Raw genomic sequence first — 23,460 nt, 5'->3', positions numbered from 1 at the left:
TTAAATTATTTTATGGGGATTGTTTACAAAAAGATCATTTATTTTTTATACAAAGAGGTCACAATCATTTTGGTCAGATTTCAAAATAGGTGGTTGTAAAAATGTCATTTATTAGATACCGTTCAAAAATAAAAAAATCTCATAATTTGTGACTCATCTTAAGCCATCCAATTTGATATCTAACGAGTGAGAATAGTTGTGACCTCATTGAATGTTTTTGTCGAATACTATTCATTATTAACTATTTACAATGTAATATATATAATTAACTATTTATAATGTGATATATATATAAAATAAATCACCATTAAAATTAGATCTCTAAAAAAATTATTATATAAAGATTTGACTTTTTTATAAATCCATGTTAAATTTAATGATGATCATTTGAAATCCTACACGCATGGGTGGAGGAGGGTCCTATAAGATCATTTATCTATATATATATATATATATATATATATATATATATATATATATATATATATATATATATATATATATATATATATATATATATATATATATATATATATATATATATATTAGATAATATATTTAAGATATAAATTATATTTCCATAATATTTAATATTTAATATATAGATAATATTATATATACATAATATATTATTTTATGTTATATTATATTATATAATATTAGACAATAATGTTATTAATATTACTATTGAGGAAAGAGAAAGGAGCGGGAGAGAGGACAGAATTGCCAGGGGAGATGAAAGAGGTAAGAGAGAGGAAGACAGAGAAGAGGGAGAAGTGAAGTGGAGTCTGAAAACCGAGACTTGTGATAACATCTCGAAACAATTCGAGAGCGATACTGAATCAAGACGAGGTAGGGAGAGAAGCTGAGGAACTCGGATTCGAGGTCGAGGTCAAGGTGTTGAGCCCAACCCCATTAACCAAACTTGCAAAAATTTATAGAGCTTTCATTGCTGGTGATGCTATGGTGGGTGTTTATGGAGCAGCCATGACCCATTCCTATTCATGAAACCAGGTGCTGTTTTTATTCAAATTGCTCCATTAGGGATTGATTGGGCTGCTCAAACTTACTATGGACACACAGAGAGCGAATATGGAAGAAAGGCAGGAGGGCGGGGTTTGAAAGACTAAAGCGTTCTTATGTTTTATAAGTTCGCTGTGGCAAATAGGTGAAATTAGGAGAGAGAGAGCCGGAGGATCCAAAAGAGAGAATGGAAAAACAAAAGGATTATTAGTTTTAAAAAGAAAAATCGTATTTAAAAAGCAGAAATAATCGGGGCTTTAGGTGCCCCACTTGACCTGGTTGACTTTAGTCAAAATAATGTGCCGCTCAGATCGAATGGTGTAGAGCCTGCAGCTAGGGCAGCAACCCTTCCAAAGGGAAAATAATAAAAATAAATAGGAGACGTTAAGGTTGGTGCTGTTGTTTTATGTAATGTACAAGTCCACTTAGATGATACTTTCTTGGCTGCATAAATTATGGCAGCCATTCAAATATCCATGTAAGCCAATTCGTAATATATGATTTAAAAATAAAATGACAAACGATGTCGTTTTTCATTTTGGTCACGTTGGTACCATTGATTGAATTCGCGTGACAATTTATTGACTCCATCTAAAAACAAATCATCCAAATTAGTAGGCACCTGATTCTACCAAAATCCCTGAATGTTAGTATTTTGTTGTGGTCTTAATCTAAAATCCTCGAAGCTTGTCCATCCTTCATGCTCACCTACACTATCGTGCTCATCCCTACCCTCTTGTTGTTGGGACTCGATATGTGAATAATTTGGCTGGGATTGGGTGGGCTTAGAATCATCATCTCTCTCATTTTCCTTTAGAACCCCTTCCCACTCTCCCTCATTAGGTACAATATCAGCGACATCTCCGACGAATTGTGGATATGTTGGTGGGCTGCTTCATCTTTCATGCTGCTCATCACCTTCTTCAAAATCTTCCTCACCAATAGCCTCAAGGAACGCTCGCTTGTGCAACACTGGCTCATCTTCTTCTACTACCCATTGTTCTGTTGTGTTTGTGACAAATATTGTGTCCAAGTCTATCGGCCCATAGTCTTCAAGCTTCCTTCTTGTTTGTCACTCTCGGAGGTTTAAGTTGTAAGGAACGTAGACTAGTTTATGAAGCTTCTCCGAAACGAGTCAATTCCTTCTAGTAGTGTGCAACCATTGGAACGTACTCCAGTTTTGCTCACAACCAGTAGTAGAACATGTTTGGGAGAGTACCTTGATTGCTATCCTCTTTAGGTGAGGTGCATCACTACCATATATCTCCCACCATTCAGTTGAATTAAAATGCAACAAGCATTGTAAGGGCAAGTACAATTCATAAGATTAAATATATGAATGAACAAAATATTAGTTAGGGGATAACCTGGATCCATCTTAGTTCAAGAATTCCTGGCAAGTCTAGTTCCGAAGGATCCTATAGCATCCCTATACATAGCAAGCTAAAACAAAATATTTATTTTTAGTGCATTATTCCTCACAAATATAACAACTCAATCAAGTTCTTACCGAAATATTAAATAACACCTCTTGTATTGCTGCTACCTGGTTTTGATAGCTTCTCTCCAACCTGGTAATAATGTATCTGACCCCTTCCATAATCTTGTGGGGATGTTCCAGTGTCAAATAGAAAAATGTTGGGTTGAAGTAATAACCTAGGAAATATATAGATAGAGAAATGTCATTTAAAATTTCATAAAAAAATAATTTACAATGAAACATTCTAATGATATAAATATATATTTAAATGCATAATGAATTGGACGTCCAAATTTGGTGTTCCATCTTCTTTCTATAATCTCGATCACTTTACTATCAAAACTATACTTTTTCCCAATAACTGATGTGGCCCTCTCGATACCTTCATAAATGATGCCCATTGTAGCTTTCTTGTCAGCATCCACCATTTTTAACACCGTAACCAAAGGGGCAGTGACCTCTACGATACTGGGACATCGAGACCGGAACCTCCTATTTGAGACTATACCGTCCACTTTTAGCCCGGTACTGGACTTCGAGAGGTGGTCATTTAACCACTCTTCACTGGTAAACAATCTCTTTATTGCACCTTCAAATTCCCGAATGGAGTCCACAACCAAGTAATCTGTCGCAAAGCGGGTTATGGCAGGCCTGATTATCTATTTTTCCTTAGACTGTTCTCTGAACAAAAATAAAATTTTAGAATGGTTATACATAAATCTTGACACCAACCTCGCTTCCTGTAGAGTCTCCTTCATAATTTTGATCTCACCGATCTTCTCTAACATAAGATCGATGCTATGTGCAGCACGCGGGGTCCATACTAGATGCTTCCACTTATCCATCAACTTGCTCCCCGCAGAAACACATGCACGCGCATTGTCCATAATAAACTGGACTACATGCTTATCTCCCACCTCTTCCACTTTCTGATAATATAGTCGTACGTAGAAGTTCGCATCATTTTTTGTCCGTGACTGAATCCCATACATCAAGTTGATGCTATTATTTTGTGTATTCCACACGGGTAGTTGATGAGTAAGATGCTTTTTTTTTAGCGCACTAATTTGTAGGAAAATAAATTCATTTTCTTTTGCAAGGGAAGTTTTTTTTTTAGAAAGTTAAGGAGATGAGGTTAGAGAAATGGTGATAAAAGGGGATGCAGATCCCATGGTAGTGAAGATCGATTTTGTTGAATGAAAGAAAAAGTTTAATGTAGAAGAGGAGCTTGGCTTTTGTTTTTTCAACTCTTTGGTCCTGTGGTGTGTGGAGGTCTCTTTGTTACTGTGGTGTGTGGAAGTCTCAACTCCGTGTGGTTAAACCATTGTTATTGGGAGTGGGAGCGACTCCAGTTCCAGGAGCAGGAGCATTGGATCGATAGCTACCCGAAGCTCGGGGAGCGAGTTCTAATGAGGGTAGAAGTTACGGACCGAGATCTCGTTTGAACAAGGAGCGAGATCCCGATACATTGGGATCGAGATCCCTATTTAACAGGAACGTATTCCATGTATTTACAGAATAAGCTCCCATTTGATTAGGGAGCGAGATCCGTTTGAATAGCGAGTGAGATCTTGATACATTGGGATCGAGATCTCTATTTGATAGGAACGCGTTACATGTAACATGGGATCGCACTCCCATGTCTATTAGGATCGCGCTCCCGTCAACAACAAGAACGATATGCCATTTAATTTAGAGTTTTATCCCCATCTAAACAATACCACGATCCTATTTGGCTAGAATCAAGCTCCATTCGTTGTAGGATCGCGTTCCACACAATGGTGGTCCATGCACCATCGCAAAACTCTACTTGTATGAAGAAGCCAATTCCATTACACATGCATTCGTGCACCAACTAAGCATGTCAGTCCGTTCCCATACAAATGCGATCTCAATTTGGTTAAATTTAGAAACCGTTGTTCTATCTATCAATGGCCCATGCGGCTAGATCCATGCACAACAAATCCTAGATGTCCATGGATTAATTAAATCCCATTAATCAAGTATGAAATAAAGTCTTCTAATGCTTTGAATGATTAATGTTAGTATTGTTCAAATTCACATACATGATACGAAAATGAGCTTTATGTTGGCATTTGTATATACGGAAATATATTGTCTAGGATTTGGGTACAATTTGGATGCAACTTAAGCATATATGGTTACTGTTAGGCATAAATTAGGGAAATGCATCACCATTATTTTTTGGTAGAAATAATTATATGAAAATTTTACTAAAAATATTAATTTTTATATTTAAATGTTATTTTTATTTAAGAAGTTTCTTTTAGAAAATGATAAAATGGTAATATAAATTTATTCAAAATTTCAAAAGAATTATTGTCATAGAAATAAATTATTGGCCTTCAATTTCGTTGATATTAATCAGCTAATTTTGATGGGTAGTTTTACTCCATTTTCTTACTATATTGTGAGTTGTTTATGTAATTTGTGTTGTATGCAATTTGGTATGGATATAGAGTTTTTTCTGTAAAGCACTGAGTTATTTTTCTATAAGTTTCGAATTTAACGCTAATAAAATGTTTTATTTTGACAAGTAACTCTAATTGCGTGTTTGATAATAGGAAGTTCGGAGGAGAAAGAATGAACTTATTTATTACTGTACAACTCCCGTGTTTGATGTACGAAACTTATATGGTAAAGAAGTTTCCCTAGAACTTCCTTATTCCCTTGTGCTTAAGGAAAAAAAAAGTTCTGTCTAAGACGATGAAACTTAAAATAGGAACTTTGCATTCGAATGGGCTTCTTCCTCAAACTCTAATATGCTTCCCTTCTTATATTTAAATTATTAATTTATATTTATATTATATTATATTATATTATATCTATTTTATATTATAAACTATGTATATTAGATAATACAAATATATATTAATACAATAAATATAAAATACGTTACATTATATATTACATTACATTATGATATATATATATATATATATATATATATATATATATATGAGTAATGACACTATGAGACCCTCCCACACCCATGTGAGTAGAACCCCAAAAGATAACCATTAAATTTTGACACAGATCTCTAGAAAAGTTAGCACATGAGTGTAGGACTTGGGTGAGTGGGTTTATTGATAACTTTTCTAGATATTTGTGTTAAAATTTAAATTTAGTGGTGATGCTTTGGGGTCCTACTCATATGGAGTATCATTACTATATATATATATGTTTAGTTCAAGTGGAAAGACTGAAAAGGACAAGAGATAAGCCCAAAAGGACTTCGTTAAAAATAGTCCGAAAAGATATGGGGACTTATGCCCTCATTGAGAATATGATATTTAATAGAGCAAAATGGAAAACAATAATTCATGTAGCCCAATTGAGATAAAGCTAAAATGATGATGATGATGATTTGTATTATATGAGTTATTCTAGAATTCACCATCCCAATGGAAATTTTAGAAAACTCAACTCCAATACTCTAGACGGTGAGTTGCCCTTAAAATAATCAAATTACTTAAATCTAATCCATTTCATCATATGAAAAAAAGGCATGGGATGTAATTTCAATAGAAAATGTGTCTCTCCTCACATGGAGCCCTCACTCTCCCCTTTTCTCGCTCCCACTTTGCCCCAAACAACCGCAGCTCTCTCTCTCTTTGAGTGTGTGTGAATAGGGGTGAGAACGGGTTGGATCGGGGCCGGATCCACCCAGATTCAGATCCGAATCCGAATGGTATACATCAGGTCCGGATCCAATTGTATGGTATACATCATTAATTTTGTATGGTATGTTCTTATTGGATACATTCCTTTTATTGGATACATTCCTTTCTCATTCATTTTGGTTGGATATGGATTGAAAGTTGAAGGGATAATAATATCTCCTTGAGCATTTGTCGACATTGATGAGTTAGTCCCTCTCTCTAACACACTCATTCAAACATTCAACTCCTCTCACTAAGTTTCTCTCTCTTATTAGGTTTGATCATCATTCTTCCCTCACAATCCACTTCTCTCTCTCATCCTTTTTAATCCTGTGACTAATATTGGATTGGAACGCATAGCATCGATGCGTTTACTTTTGTTGACATTGTGGATCAATTGCTCTTAAAAGGAGTTTAGCTTCTCTTACTGTTGCAACAAAGGCACGTGCGACGTAAATGTCAGCAAGTTCATATTTTTGGACTGAATATTGTAGAAATGCATATGTTTTTCAGTTTAATGTTGAGTTACAAGTGCGGTTGCTCAATAGTATTTGGAATATACATCTTCGTATGTATGGTTCAATGAATACTGCAACATTATATCTCATGGATACATCTGATAATTTGTTTATTCTTTATTATATTGTAGCTTATAGATCTGATTTATTGTTATGGATTTTACATGGAGACATCTTATAATTTGTTTATTCTTTATTATATTGTAGCTTATACATCTGATTTATTGTTATGGATTTTACATGGAGACAGAGATGTTGACTTTACTTATTAATTAGTTTCTGTTTTCTGCATTTTTTACTTTATTTGACAAATATTGGCTTTACTTGCCTATGTCTGCGGTGTACGAGTGCAAATTGGTGTCACATATAATTTGGTGCAATGATTTCCTTGCAAGGAGAAGTAGAGACTTTGTCTTTGGCTGCAGATTGTACTAATGCTTCTTTCTTATGGTTCAATTGGAAGACTGTTATCTCAGTTCACATAATTGCATCATTGTCCTTTGCTACATATGTTGGATCCTGGGGTTCTCTCTGTTTTGGATTTTGATATATTGTAACTTTGATTTTTTTTTTCATTTGGTGCTCCAATGGACTATGGTTATACTTTGGGTTATTGATCACTGGGTACGTAGGCCAAAATGCTTGTGTATGTGGAAGGAGTTAGTTGAGCAAAAGATGTTTTCTCTCTCTAAAAACTACTTGGTTTTTGTCTTGTTTAGGTATCTAAGACAAGTGGTTTTCTCTCTCTACGAGCTAGGTGATTTGTATCTCTTATTGGGTAGTAGGATAAGTGGTTTTCTCTCTCATGTTTGGGAGGATAATGACTATGTATGTATTGGGTTATTTATTTCTGGTTTTGACTTAATTGTTTTTTTTTAAGGTTTAATTCAATATGCGATTGGGTCATATTAGTCTAAGCTGATTATCTTGGAAATGATTGCATGCAAACCTTTGAAAATTGAAATTGAAACATTGGTGCCCAACGTTCAATGTGAGACGACCAAATCTTTTTCCACAATCTGGAATTCTTGGTGGAGGGTATTTTTTGAGGGCCAAACGCGTGAAAATGAGCGAATAAATAAACCTGGATTCTCGGATAGGGACCAAAACGCATGAAAAGGGCAAAATAGTCTTTCATCACATTTAAAAATTGGAAGTAAATCCGGATCCGGATTCGGATTTGATATAAAATTGTGTATTTAGATCCGGATCTGAATATTCAAGACTCAATTAGATCTAGATCCAGATCTGATGTATACTATTTGAATTCAGATTTGGATCCGGCCTCAATCCAACCCGTTCTCACCCCTATTGAGAGAGAGAGAGAAAGAGAGAGGTACAGTTCTTTGGGGCAAAGTAAGAGCTAAAAAAGGGGAGTGGGGGGGCTCCACGGGAGAGAGACACATCTTCTATTCAAATTACATCCCATGCTCTTTTTCAATATGATCAAATGTAATAGATTTAAGTAATTTGATGCAGCATGGGCCCGCACCAAGAACTTAGGGCCTTCCTTTGAGTCGGGCGAGGTGATCCACAGAGCGAAGGCCCGCATCGCATCGCATCACATCATTCATCCTTACCCTGCCTAATTCATCTCCATTTTCCAACATGCACATACCTCTATCAATCAAACAATCAACTTCGTTCCTTGTGGCTTCCAAACTACCTAGTTCATCGACCAATCCTTCTCTAATATATGAGATTTACTTATGGAGTAATCCTCAGGGAATATGGCAGAGTAAAGGAAGAGAGACTTGAGTTTATTATCTACGGAATCATAGCTTAACTTTAAAGGAATGAACACTTTTTTCTTTCATACCTTACCGTCGAGGGTTGAAGCTAATTCCTCAAGCTTTCTTATAGCATTCTTCCAAGCCCCTTCTGTTTGTCTGCCTGCCATAGCTCGTGCAACTGTGGAGATGGCGAGGGGTAGACCCGTACACCATCTAAATATAATTTCAGCATGGTGATGTATTGATGGAGATGGATTGCGGATTCCAGCTGCTTTAAAAAATAGGCTGCAGGACTGAGTGTCTGATAAAATATCGACTTTTACTGGGGAATCATCCCCCATGGCGATGCATACGTTCTGATATCGGCTTGTCACCAGAATTGTGGAACCACTTTTATTTTATGTACCCTACTTGATGATATTTTATTCGAATGCTTAATAAATTATGGGACCAATTTAACTGTCCATGTGAACCCATTAATGGATAAGTTTTTGCCCAAGTCTTGTCAGAAAATATAATCGAGGTGTGGGAGCAACTGGGGTTATAAAAATCTTCTTATAAATTAAGGTTCATGGAAAGTCTTCTTATTTTCAGGCATGCTAAAAGTGCTATCTCAAGATGATGCTTGTTTTATACTTGTTACCCCTATATTAATTAGATTCAGTGTCCATAAAAGTAAATGGTCTCTTTTGTATATTTTTTTCAAGATGAGATTGTGACAAGAGAGAGATTTTGATATGCATAACTGTAATTCTGGTTAAGGAGAATCCTGTACACTTACTCCATGAGGCAAAAGATCAACTTGGAGGAAGTTTTCTCGATCTAATCTTAAGATACTATTTTTTTCAAACACAAAGAAATGAGATTTAGAAAATTTTCTTTTAGCATTTGTAGGGCAATGCAATAAATAAGATATCGGACTACCCTATTTCTAGGGCAGTTCCCTAAAGACAACGTCGGACGGCACTATGATGTAATCTATTATTACTATGGGTGGTCTAATGTTCCAATTATGGGACCAATACATTAAAAAGAAAAAAGGAAAAAAAGAAAGCTAAAGTACCAGTCTGATGTATGTAACATAAGAGAAATAGGGTGGTTCAATCTCTAATCAATCAAACTTCTCCACAATTGCTAAAAATTTTAAAAATAAACCGGCTTGATGTTTTAAATATCAAACTGGTTGTAAACCTAGAAAAAAAAACAAAAAAGTAGAAGAAGAAAGAGACAAGAGAAGAAAAAAGTGGATCTCATCGTAAAATTTGCTGAAAATATAGACCAAAGAATAATTCTGTAAATTTTCCATATTCCTTTTTTTTTTTGTAAAAATGTACCATTCATTTGGAAGAAGAAGAAGAGTTAAAATAAGAGATCTTATGTACCTTGCACATGACCACTTGATGATGTAGTAGAGAGGAAGACCATGCCTCCACGTTGCCTTCAAATGAGAATAATAGAGTGAGGTAACAACTCACAATAACAATGAGGACTTTGAGTTTGTTTCCAACTTCCGAGTATAAAAAGGACTGAGATAGCTACTGGTCTACGAAAATAATAGAAAGACATTGATGGCATGCGCATCTACACTTTATATTCATTTTTCATTATTGAATAATTTACGCTCGGAAAGATAAATATTATGACATTATCTCTTCTCTACATTTTTACAAATTTTATAGTGAGATCCTTGTGTGTTTTTTTATTTTTCTACTTTTGCTTTTGATTCGATGTTTCTTTTTGATATTTAAGGGACAAACCAATAGTTAAGATATCTGACTGCCCTATGTCTTGTGCAGTTCATAACCTCAACATCAGAACATATGAGCCCATCCACTCATATTGAATCTGGACCAATCTGACGATCACGGATATCCAGTAGTGTTTGAATTTTATTTTTTTTTACAAATACAAATCACTTGAAATTTTAGGCGTGTGTTTATAAAAAATAAGTAAATCTTCAAAAAATATCAAAAAAATATTTTACATGAAATAAATTGATCAAAATACCCCAAAAACTTTTCGGGGGGTAATTTGATCATTTTTTTTTCACGAAATTTTTTTTATATATATTGTTATTAGGTGCACCTTGATGAGAATGATACATACCTAAAACTTCAAGTGATTTGGATTTATAGAAAAATAAATAAAACTATAGCATTATTAGACATTCGTGATCGTCAGATCGGCCTAGATTTAATCTAAACCGTTGGGCTCATATGTTCACATGAACTAGTGGGCTAATCCCAGCTTTTTCTATCCGACGCAATACGGTCCAAGGCAGATCTCAACCCGTCCAACCCCTGTCAGATCCAAGTCATTTGGACACAGTCCCCAAGCTACCAAGTCCACCATCGACTGGTTCGGGTAGATCCCAGGGCCGGTGGCCACCCTAATTTGATTCCTCCATTTGGGAGGTCATCCACTTGAAAATAGATAAAGACCAAAAGGTTCTTCTATAAAATGTTGGGGACATACTTTGCAACTTTCTTTCAAATATCTTTTATAAGAAAATTTTTTTTAAGGTGAGAAACTAGAAAACCTTGGTTTTTTTTTTGGGTGCGGTTTTTAGAGAGCCTAGACTCTAAGCAATCAAATTAGAGTCTACCTTCAAATAATGTTGGGAAATGTAGTTCCAAAATTGGAAATCTTTGTAATAGCCTTAAAATATATTTTCATTTCAATTGATAAAGTTAAAAGTTTCAAAAATAGTGTAGATCGATAGATCCATGAAAACTTGAAAATCTTGAAAATTGACGGTCCAAAAATGCATTATAAAATACACTATTTTCAAATTTTGAAATCCATTGTTTTCTCATGTTCATGCATCTTGATGTCGAGATGATCAATTTGAGGATATTTTAGCATCAAAATAATATCTTCTAGTGAAATTTTTGAGGTAGGCTCTAATTTAATTGTTTAGAACCTCAACTCTATATAAACTTTTCCCCTTTTTACAATGTATGTTATGAAGAAAATGTTTATATAAAGTAATAAGGTGCACTTAAAAAACCCACTCAGTAGAGAATGTTGTTTTTATGTAAGAAAACTCTCAAAACGATCATCTCCGTTGAGATTCATAGACATGAAAAAAAAAGGATTTCAATTTCTAAAAATAGTTCTTTTAACACATTATTTGAACAGTCCATTTTCAAGATTTTCAATTGTTTATAGATCTTCTTTATCGTTATCATTTCTAGAACTTTAAATTTCATAATTGGGAACAACAATAGATTTTTCATTTCATCGCAAGGCTTTGTGATTCCAAAACTATATCTTCAACATAATTTTGAGATGCACCTTATTTCAGTAGTATAAGGTTGTCACCTTGTACAAACCTCACTCATTTTATAATACAAAAAGTTTAGATAAGGTTGCAACCTTAAAATATAGAATTAAAGGTGCACTTAAAAACTCCATCATAAAATGTTGTTTGGATGGTGGAAAACCATCTAATTGATCATATCCACTTCAAGATGTATGAATACAAAAAAGAAGACTTCAAGTCCAAGAAATAATGTATCTTGCAACATATTACCTAGAAAGTACATTTTCAAGATTTTTGTGTTTATATAGCTATTTGATTTGAACTATTTTTAGAATTTTAAAATTTCATAATCAGAAAATAGATTTTCAATCCATCCTAATAATTTTTTATATATCAAAATTACATTTATGATAAAATTTAGAGGTGCGGCTTGATTGGTTGGTTTAAGGTTGAAACTTGCAACCATATGCAAACCACACCCTTTTATAATACCTCTTTTGCAACTCTCTCTCCGACTTCTCGATCCTGCCACACATTGGAACCAATTATTTTACGCAACGGCAAAGGAAATCTCTCTGACTCTGTCTTGTGCGTAAATCTCTAGTATTTTTTTCTTTCCATCTCCATTTTAATTAGGTATTATTCATTATGTCTCTTTAGGGTTTATATTTGAATTCTTCATAGAGATTATAAGCTTTTTTTTATTTGTTACTTTTATTTGAATTTTATTTGAGTTCCACATTGATTAATTCTGCACCTGCAATTCATGTGGAATTGATGCTTTGTGTTGAATACTTGAACTTTTTTCAAGTGTATATCTGAATTCATCTGAGGATTGCAAGGGTTTTTTACACAGATTTTAGCACTTCAAGGATACACCTCCTATTCCTGTTAAACTGATGTTTCGTTGAATTTGTTATTTTTTCATACGGAAAATTGGTATTGCCTTAAGCGCCTGATAACCGCATTAATACTTATATGGATTTATTAGTAGATTTTATGAAATTCCTGCTAAATTAAACCCTTGTTGAATTGGGGTCCATTAATATGTGTAATAGATTTTATCTAAAAAGAATCTAGGGTGAGATCAGGGAAACTGGGGCTTGATTCAGTTGAAGAACGTCTGGTTTTCCCTTGACAATTTCATTTATGTGCATGGTTCTGATTCGAGAAAACATTTTGTGAGTATTTTCAATATTGTTTGCAGAAATCATTACTTTATTTTCGGACTCAGGTTCAAGGTGTAATGTTTACTGGAGATTACTTGGTAGTGCGGCATCTCACCTGCAAGACACTCAACAAATTTCCCAAAGTACAGTTAATTACATTAGTCTACCCATTAATTTGAGGATGATATACACAGCTAAACTACAGAGTTTGTACATGGTTTTGACCATAGTATTCTCCAAAAACGAGTTAGGAATCTGGTATCCCAAGCAAAGGTGATCTACTTAGGTACACCATGAAGATGATCAGATTCTCTAAAGAAAAGATCTGCAACATGAAATGCATTAGAGGACAGGGAATGAAATGGACCATTTCAGAAAAATAATTCACCACTACAAACACGAAAATCATACCTCCTAGCATTTCTCGGAAAACTTAACACAAAGTCCATACTGATGTCTTCTCAAGGAGCATTTGAGATGGGGAGTGGATTGTAGAGGCCGGTATTCTAGGACTAACCTTTAAAAACCTGACGAACGTGACAACATTCCACATAATGCTTCATTTTGCGCCTCAACCTTGGCCAAAAATACATCTTCTCCACTAACACAATGGTCTTAGCTTGACCAAAATGTCCAGCAAGGCCCCCTCCATGCAGCTAAAGAATGATGTTCTCGTGAAAAGAGAACTCTCTGGTGGTCACAATCAAGTTCCATGGAACAGAAGTCTATCATGGATAAAAAACATAGAAGTAGGATCCATACTATTAGACTTACAAGACTCCCATATAGGACCAAAGTGTGGATCAATAGCATACTAGTCCTTAAAGGACTGAAAATCCAGCTCTGTATGAAACAATATTCTCAAGGCATTGGCCACTTTAATGTGAAATCCGGATTTGTGCTTAAAGGTAAATGTGTATTCTTGTAAGAATGTGATCCATTTGGCATATCGGGTATCTAATGTACGCTGAGAGTTAACATAGCTCAATGCCTCATGACCTGAATACAGTATAACCTCCTCTAAATCAGATAATGCCTCCAGTTTCGAAGAGCTTGAACCATCGCATAGATTTCATCATCGTATGTCAAGTAATGCGAGCTAGCATCATTCAAATTTTTCACTAAAGAGTGACACGAGACATGCCCCCTGTCTCAACACAGCCCCTATCCCAACATGGTACACATCACAATCCACCTCAAAGGCCTTCTCAAAATCTGGAAGAGCAAACATTGGTGCACTTGTCATCTTGGGCTTTACAAGTTGGAAACTTTCTTCTACCTCTGGGATCCATTTAAATACCCATTTCTTCATGCAATTAGTGATTTTGGTGATTACAATGCTAAAATTTAGATAAATCTCCAATAAAACGAAGCAAGAGAAACACCATGAAATTGTGCACATCACCAATGGAACTCAAGGTCAGCTAGCTCTTGATGGCTTCCACCTTAGTTTAATCAACCTTGGTCCCCAATACACAGCCCAGAAAAATCAAACTTCCAGTCAAGGAGGTGCACTTCTTAAGGTTGACATGCAGCTTGTTCTCCCTTCAGATCTCTAGTACCCGCTGCAAGTGTACTAAATGATCATCTTGGCTAATATTCTGTATCATAATATTATCAAAGTATACAATCACAAATTTTCCAACGAATGGTTGTAAATCTTAAGTCATTAAATGCATAAATGTGCCCGGTGCATTGGACAAACCAAATGGCATGATTAGCCACTCATAAAGACCCTCACGAGTCTTGAAGGTTGTTTTACAATCATTTCTAGGTCGAATATGAATCTGATGGTATTTACTCCTGAGGTCAATCTTGGAGAAAATATGAGTGCTACTCAACATATCCAACACTTCATCAAGCCTAGGTATGGGAACCATATACTTGATGGTAATCTTATTAATTGCATGATTATCGTCACATTCTCCATGTACCATCTTTTTCTGAAATTAAGAGTGCAAGGACTACACAGACTCAAATTTTATTGTAGAAGTCATTTTCTTAGCAGTTCTCTGACCTGCCTATGCAACTTTTGTGCTCCACTGGACTCATCAAATAATGGGCCAAGTGTAGGAGATTGACTCCATGAATGAGATCCATACAATGTTGTGTATCTTTTTAAGAAAAAGGCATCATGAAGCTCTTCTGGAGTGACTCACTAAATTCCTCCAAGAGGGAGTAAACCTCTCGTGGAATTGGTGGACTCTCTACCTTGTTCTTTGACACAAGAACTCTTACTCCTTGAGTCTTCTTACTTTTCCACCTCAAATTGCGCTCAATTCAAAAGGATTGACACATTTCTCCTCTCCTTTTGAGGATCTAGTGATTTCCTACTCCCTTTTTGGGTTTTAACACATCCTTTTATGGAAGGTGTATCCTCAGTGAAGGAGTATGTGTTCTTCTCACAGTCATGGTGTATTTTCCTATCAAATTGCCATGGGTGGTCAAGAAAAATGTGACATATGTTATGAGGGAGTATATTGCACAAGATCGTTATAGGCTGTCCTAGTTGAGAAACACAAGACACCTCGATCTAATAGGGATCTTATTTCCTCGTTTAAACCATGTGATGTTGTAAGGCCTTTTAGTCTTCAAGCAAAGCTTGTCAACCATCTCTTGAGAAACCAGATTCTTAGTACTTCAACAATCACTAACTATCATGCACGACTTCCTTCTAGCTGTGCAGGTAGTGTGGAAAATATTGCACTGTAACCACCATTCAACTTCAGGGACCTTCGGAGACATCATAATCTTATGGATGACAAGTGTCTTCCCTCGGGTATCTCAGGCAACCATTGTTTTAGGATCATCATCCTGTCCATTGTCTCCTAAATCCTCACCCTAATCGACTCTACCTGGTGGTCATCTTCACCCTCTAAATTTCCTCATCTCTTATTTGACCAAGTGATTTTGGGGTTATACGATCTATGATGGCATTCAGCCTTTATACGTCATTCAGCCTATATATGGCCCACTTCTCCACTTGAAGCATTTAAAAAGTGCTTATTTTTTTGGCTTGGGGCCAAAAAAGGCTCATCATGTCCCGACGCCTAGGATGATGGTTCTACAGAGGGTGTACTAGCTTTAGCATATTCAGCTGCTTGAGCCTTTCCAGACGAAGTTGATGCCCCACAGTCAAGATTCTCCCTTCTATTCACAGGACTTTGGAAATGCTTGTCAACTTTCAAAGCAAGTTGATAGCCATCGTCAACACATGATAAGGTATGAACTATGAAGTGAAACTTGATCTTGGATCTGATAATGTAGCCTGAATAAATATCAAGCCATGGCTTGCTCATCATCCTCCTAGTGACCATTACGTGTAGTCAACAGACAAAACTCTTCTGTGTATATTCTCTCACGGATTTTGGTGCCCTACTTCAAAGCTAGTAGTTTTCAATAAAGTGTCTTATGAGAATCAGATGGTAAGTATTTTCATCAAAGCTTCTCTTTCATTTGGGTCCAAGTGCTAACCTTCTCCTTGCCTTGCCTAACTCTACACTCTTGAAGTTGCTTCCACCATATTAGTACAGAGCCTTTCAGCTTCATGGTAGCAGCCTTCACCTTCCTATCCTCACGAAGATCCTTCCATTCAAAGAATGTTGACACTCTCTAACCACCTGAGGAACTCATCGAGATCCAGATGTCCACGATAGCCCTCTACATCGACGTTAATCCCATATCCACGGGATCCTTCGAATGCCCTAGCCAATCTATCCACGATCCTCTCTCCTTTACAGTATTGCCTAGGTTTCTCATAATACTTTTGCAAAGGGTTAGGGGAAATGCGGCCCTAACACCTACAGCCTGCACAATTTAGGCCAATTGCTCCCTAAACTGTTGTAGGGATATGTGGATCAAGCCTTTGTTGGATAGTTTGCTGCCAAGCACCCTAACTTGAACCTGCTCACAGCCTTGGGCACGACCACAGCTTCGACGACAATCCTGGTTCACTTTGCCATAGATTGTGAACTCACCTAACCCCTATATGAACTTTCCAAGACCTAAAGACACTTCCTATGCTCAAGACAATCACTTGAGCAAAGCTCCTAAGTTGAGAGCTTTGGGGCAGCAACCAAACAAGTCTCATCGACTCTCTATTAACCCTAAGACAACACCTAAAACACCAAGCAAGGTTATACTACAATTAGAGTTGGGTGGGCGAAGTGAAGATGTGCATCCGGAGTTTTATGTGATCTATAAGATGGCTGTAAGACCAGCCATGCTTTATAGGACAGAATGTTGGGCGGTCAAGAAACAACTCCATGGGATGAGTATGGCTGACATGAGGATGCTGAGATGGATGAATGACAAGACAATAAAGGATAGAGCTTAGAATGAATACATAGGATGGAACTTAAGGGTGGCTTCAATAGGCGATAAGATGAGAGATAGTAGACGCAGGTGGGCTGGCTATATGCAGCGTAGACTTAATACAACACCAGTTATGAGGGGCGATTTTGTTCAAGTGGAAGGCTCTTAAATGAAAGGGGAATGCCCAAAAGGACATGGATGGAAGTGGTGAGAAGAGATATAGTTAGTTATGGTCTGACTAAGGGTTTAGCCCTTGATAGAGCAGAATGGCAGATCAGGATTTATGTAGCCGACCCCAACTAGTAGGTAGAAGGTTTTGATGTTGGTGATGATGAATTAAAGTGTTTTCCAAATATTTTTTAGGGTCTTCTAATCGAAGATTAGCGACTATCTAATCTTAGGTTACATAAGCAGTTGGTGGCTCCTACAAGTCCAACTCATCTAGCATGGACTGCTGGTTTCTATGCCATGTAATTATGGAGAGAATTCAAACCAGAGTTGGTGCATATGTCAGTGTGAAATGTGGGAAATGTTTTAAGAATTAAACAGGTCGGAAGTTGTGTTGTATTGCAAGTTGTTAGGAGTCATAACTTACCTAGGATTCTCACACATGTTCTGTGCTTTTACTCCTCTCTTTCTTGATTATTCTTTCTCCTATCTAATGTGTAGTTTTTCACTCATCACTGATCTTTGATAAAAATCAAAACCTAGGATCATCTTTTTTTTAAGGATCCATTCATAAGCTAGTTCCTCCAAAAAATAGAAAAGTTAATTTTTCCTCCAAAAAATGGAAAAGTTAATTACGGATCTTGTTTCTGGATTTTTAGTTATTCTCTTTTTTCTTATTTTATCATTTTCTTATAGTTTCTATTATTTATTAAGCCAATAACATCGATATATATATATATATATATATATATATATAGACACACACACACACTATTTTCTTGGATTTTTATGATTTTTCCTATTTTCCCCCAATTTTTTGTATTTTTTTGCTTTGGGCCCTTTGTAGGGCTCGGGCAGAACTCAAGCAAGTCCACTCGGACTCACCCAAATTGCTCGGCTCAAGGCAAGGGCTGAGTCCCAAGCACAAGTTTAGTCTTGACACCTTAAACTTCAAGGGGTAATGTTTACTGGAAGTTTAAAGATTGCTTGTTTATGTTTATCCAGTAATTTGTTTTATAGTTGGTTTAAATAGAAGAAGAAGACTATTATTTTTTGAGAATGTGCTGAATTACCCAGATAATTTTATTGTCTTAGTTTAGGTTGAAGAATTTAGGGTCTTGCATTACTTAAGAGTCTTTGTTGAAGAATGAATTTGTTGGTTTAAAATGAAATTGGTGGGGGGGGGGGGGGGGGGGGGGGAGGTAAATATGTAGGAAACGGTGTAATTGTCCATAGAAATTTCTTCTTCTTTTTAGTTTGAAGCTATAAGGGCATTGAATTTATTCACATATCATTTCAGTCTCTTCTTTATCATTAATTTTGTTCTTTTTCTTACCATCATCATCATTATTCATTGGCATAGTGTTTTAATGATAACAATACTACTAATTTACTGTATTGAACAGTATTCTTGTTCTGAAGTAAACAATCAAACTTCAGAACTATCAAACAATTTTATCATTTTGAAGTATAGTAAAGATGGTGCTTATAACAATGGTTAATGATGAGGATGCTAATAATGGTGTTGTATCATTATATTTCTCGTATGTTTTGTATTGCTGTCTGTAAGAATGTTTCATGAGAAATCATTGACGTTTTTGTCTAGTAGAATTGACATTGCCTTGGTGTATTTTTTTTCTTCTAATTTACTTATTATTGAGTTCTTGATTTCCTATAGTTGCAGCTCACATGTTTTATTATTGAGAAAAATGAAAGAGGAATTAAATAATTTATTAGAGACCACTGTGTATTTTGAAGAGATTCTACGGTCTTTGGATGGGTTGAGAGCTTGGGATTTCTCATGATGTTTCTTCCCCAGAGAATCTTTTGTTCTGGGATAAATTAAAATAAAGTCTGGTATTTACTTTCAGCTTATTCAATTACCACATAATATTGGATTGTTTTAAACCCATAAACATTTTGTTTACTTTCAGAAATTTCCAGATATTCTGAAGAAGGATATATAATTTCAATCAATGAGCATACCACTTCACAACAAGGCAGAAGGAGTTGCACATTTATATCGGGCCCAAAGCCTCAATGTTCCTCAAAGAAAGTGACTTAATTGTTGATTATTTGCATACGGTGGGAAATTACCATATTGGAGAAAGTCTTTGAAGGTTCTCTAATTCTAACCATTCAGGTTGGTAATCGAATTTGCCGGTCCAATTAGGGCTGGCTACACGAATTCCATCACGGCTCTAAGCAAAATTTTCGGTGTTGACATAAGAAGGGGGCGAGAATGTGCACAGGATTGCCCTAAATTTTTGCTTGCCTCTCCTACATTTCACGGTGGTAGGGGTGCCCTACCTTCTGCTGGGGGGCATCCAGCTGATCTTACCTTCCTTGCTGGTGGTGGACTTTAAAGGAGGCTCTGTTTCTTTTTTGTTTTTACATAATAATTGATTTAGCACATTAAGCGAGTTTGTGTAAAAATTATGGTTTTAATCAAGCAAATTGGAGAACAGCAGTCATTGGTGAAGCAAAGTCCTCTTTTGGACTACTCCAAAGGCCTGCAAGTGTCAAATAGAGGTTGGTATATTTGAGTATTACGTCTATTTGAAATTAGTGTTTTCTTTTTTATCATGTACATTTGGATGTTATCCATACTATGTTGGAGGCCCTATTGGTATTCACTGGTATTCACTAAGTAATTGTATGGTTTAGTTTGAGTGTTTTAATTGGAAACCTTTGGAATTTGTGGTGCTGGATTTGTTCCTTATAAAGTATTAGGATGATTGTGATTCTTACTGAAGCGTGATATTGAATCATGAAGTTCAAATATTTCATGGCTCGTCAGTTTGACGATGGTCTGTTTGTTATCAGGAATAAAGAAGTACCCGTGTCTTTCCAGCTTTGTTTTCTAACAGTCAGTTGTTTAGCAGGTATTAGTGTTCCTCTTTACAAATTCGGGCACAAAAATGCAAATAGTAATGAAAACCATGGGGGATGTTCTGGTTTCACTGAAGAGCATAGTTTAATCGATACTCTCCTGCTTGCTCAGGTAAGTGCATTGTGAACATCTTTGAGTGTTCGTGCATTTCTTTTTGTTTTAGAACTACTTCCGAGTTCCATTGCTGCAATATTCAGTGGGAAGATCGTGCAGCAAAGGGATTGCTCAGCTATGACGTCACTGCTTGCGAAACTAAGGTACTTTTATGATAGAAATCATGAAATGTAAATTCTTCCGCTTAGTTACCTGAGAATTAGTTTGTGTATAGCTAATTTGCAGGAATTTTGCTGGCTTTGAATATCTTCCACTTAGTTACCTGAGAATTAGTTTGTGTATACTTTATTGTAGAAATAATGCTGCCTTTAGATAGCTATAGTGCTCATGGTCTATTGTTTGGTAGTTCTAGATCACGGCAGCTAGTTTGTCAAATAGTATTTAGGTCTAGTGATTTTAGAACTTTGTTATCTTTATTCCTTTGAATACAGCCCTTTATGTATTTGTATCGATAAGGAGGTTCTGTAATTTAGTGCAAGATTTCTGCAGATTATCTGTGGGAGGAGTAAATTTATTGCTCAGTTTATTGAAGGGTGGAATTCAAAACATTCACTAAGACATGTAGGTGTCAAAGATCTGGACCCTTCTAAATATAAAATGATGAATCTCAACAGAGAGGAAGTACTTTTCTGTGTTGCTGAAAGTGAAAATATGACCTATGAGCTTATTTCTTCAGCCACTGTTCTTAGCAAAGCCACTTTAATCATTATAAATGTGAGTTTCTATTTGGAAAATTTTCTCTTTGTTGCTGTACTATTTTCTTAGGCTTGATAGCTTTCTTCTTATTTCTTATTTCCTATTTCCTTTCCTATGCTTTTTCAAGGAAAATCCTATTGAATACGGCCATGTCTTCATAATTCCAAGTGCTGTTTGTGGTTTCCACCAATTGCTGGATCTGAATTCTTTGGAAGTTGCGGCACGGATAGCTGTTCATGTTAACAACTGCTTTTTCCAAATTGTTTATGATAGTTCTGCAGCATCTACAACTGGAAATTACTTGCATTTTGAGGTTAATTTCCTTTTTATCCATCTACAACTGGAAATTACTTGCATTTTGAGGTTAATTTCCTTTTTATCTTATGTTATATATTGCTATATATACATTCAAGGGTTTATCTTTTTTCATCTATCTTTGTTCATCATGTGGATGATTTGATTAATCCAGGCCTGCTATTTTGCAAATCCTTTACCTGTGGAGATGGTTCCAGTCATCCCTGTATTAGGTGATTGGGAGAATATTGAGCTGAAGATCTTTGAGATTGCATCTTACCCTATTAAGGGTTTGGTGTTTAAGTGCAAGGAGAACTTCAAATTGATGGTCAGTCTAGTGGCTGAGGTTTGTTCCCGTTTACAGGACCAGGATGTCCCTCATAAACTCTTGATAACTGATTGCGGTACAAAGATATTTTTATTTCCCCAGGTAAAATCGTAGTTGTGAATTCATCATGTGATACTCTGTACTTTTCACATGTCATTTAGTTTATCGGTGCATTTCCATGCTCCACTCCATTGGTGCTGGCTAATGGGGTGTGCTGAGATTTAAAGTTCTTGAGACCTAAGACGATGACATCTCTTCTCTACATTAAAAGCTTTTAAGCAGCTTTGATATTAAAGATATAATATGAGTTATTAGGATTCTGAATAAATAGCTCAGCATGTTCGAAATCTATTTTCCTTGAGAAAGCAAAATTCAAAGAAAAACATGGGAATGTCTTGAGAAAATGCACCCCAATTCACAGCTTTCTTGTCCTGTCCATTAGTTGTGTGTTTTAAGCCATCAAAACTTTTTGGTTATCGGGTCCTACTATGTTAGAAGTTCCTTTGGGCCCTCTCATAAGGTTCATGGCAGTTTTAGTCATGGGAATAAGTAATACAGACTATTCAAATGTTGTACTCCTCATGCTTTTTCTTATATGCACTTAATTGGTCTAGTAACTGAGTAAACCTCTTAATGGATTGCTTTTAAACAGGGCCAGAATGAGGCTATGGTGCAGGGCTTCAAAACTGGGTCGAATCCTTCAGCTTGGGAATGTGTGGGCTACTTCGTTTTCAAGACAAAGCTGGAATTTGATCAGGCCACAGAGGAATCCATACTCAAACGCCTTACTGCTGCCTCTCTCAACAATGAAAATTTCCAAGCACTGAAGCAGCTCTGTTGTTTCCTCGCAAGTAAGATGCTGCTCGCATAGTTAGTGGAGCGAGAGAGAGAGAGAGAGAGAGCATGAAGACAACTGCTTCTTGCTATGATAAAGGTGCCAGTATAGTATTTACACTAGTATGGTAGTGTTGACTTGATACTCTTAAGTTGGATCACACCATGGAAAACAAAGGGGTGCTCCGTTTTATTTGTATAGATAGTGTGAACCTTATGTAATCTGCTTGTTGTATAATCTTCATATAAGTGGGCTGATATATTAGAGAAACTAAGAAAAGGGAGAATATTATTAAAATGGTCAAATTACCTCAATGATCATGGTTAACTCAATAATTATACCAATGAAGTGGTTGTTTTTAAAAATCATGCTCTTCGAATATGAGTTTATAAAACATACCCAAGTTGTTATTATTATTTTACAGTGTTTTAAAATGAGGCCGTATCGCCGCATATGCGGTTGCAACATGCGGGATGCGCTCGTATCCACATCAGAAACAGGCGCATATGCGCTTTTGACAGATGCGGCCGCATATGCGCCGCATCAGGCCGCATCGTAGCTGCATCCTGCATAGGTCGCATCGTAGCTGCATCCTGCATAGGCCGCATCGCACCGCATCCTACTGCTACAGTATCGGTTGATTTTTTTTTTCTTTTTTGCCTCTCTAGGAGGGGCAAAGTAGTCTTTTTGACCATCCAAATGTTAGGAAAACTGTTTAGGGGGTATTAGGGGCCTTAAATAAAGATTTTTTTGTATCAAATCGAGATAAAAAATTATGTGGAATTTTTTTTCATGGAAATCTTCGATTTGGCAGTTGTTTGATACTTGGATATTCATTGGATGCATTTGATTGTTGATTTGGAGATGTTAGGGTGAATTTGTGATAAGAAATCGAGGGTTTCAGAGGTCATAAAGAAATCGAGCAGTACTTCACAGAGTTGGTAAAT

General features: G+C 36.1%; 1 protein-coding gene across 4 annotated transcripts; it reads left to right on the top strand.

Moving 5' to 3' along the window:
* Positions 1-19,500: 19,500 nt before the first annotated feature.
* LOC18435898 (GDP-L-galactose phosphorylase 1) lies at positions 19,501-22,792 on the top strand. 4 transcript variants are annotated; one of them, XR_016048870.1, is made up of 7 exons: positions 19,501-19,885; positions 20,239-20,357; positions 20,444-20,503; positions 20,850-21,074; positions 21,184-21,419; positions 21,526-21,780; positions 22,331-22,792. XR_016048870.1 is itself a non-coding variant. In XM_006845931.4 (7 exons), exons 1-7 carry the CDS (start codon positions 19,792-19,794, stop codon positions 22,547-22,549), a joined length of 1,158 nt encoding a protein of 385 aa, XP_006845994.1. In that variant the 5' UTR covers positions 19,501-19,791; the 3' UTR covers positions 22,550-22,792. The 4 variants fall into 4 exon arrangements, 2 of the variants coding, with proteins under 2 accessions (XP_006845994.1, XP_020523900.1); XR_016048869.1 differs by having other exon boundaries at positions 20,236-20,357; XM_006845931.4 differs by having other exon boundaries at positions 21,184-21,369.
* Positions 22,793-23,460: the final 668 nt, after the last annotated feature.

This window comes from Amborella trichopoda, chromosome 2 (assembly GCF_054954075.1).
Source record: "Amborella trichopoda isolate Santa Cruz 75 chromosome 2, AtrichopodaSantaCruz75HAP2 v2.0, whole genome shotgun sequence".
Lineage (NCBI taxonomy): Eukaryota > Viridiplantae > Streptophyta > Magnoliopsida > Amborellales > Amborellaceae > Amborella > Amborella trichopoda.
This window is presented reverse-complemented; position numbering and strand designations above follow the sequence as displayed.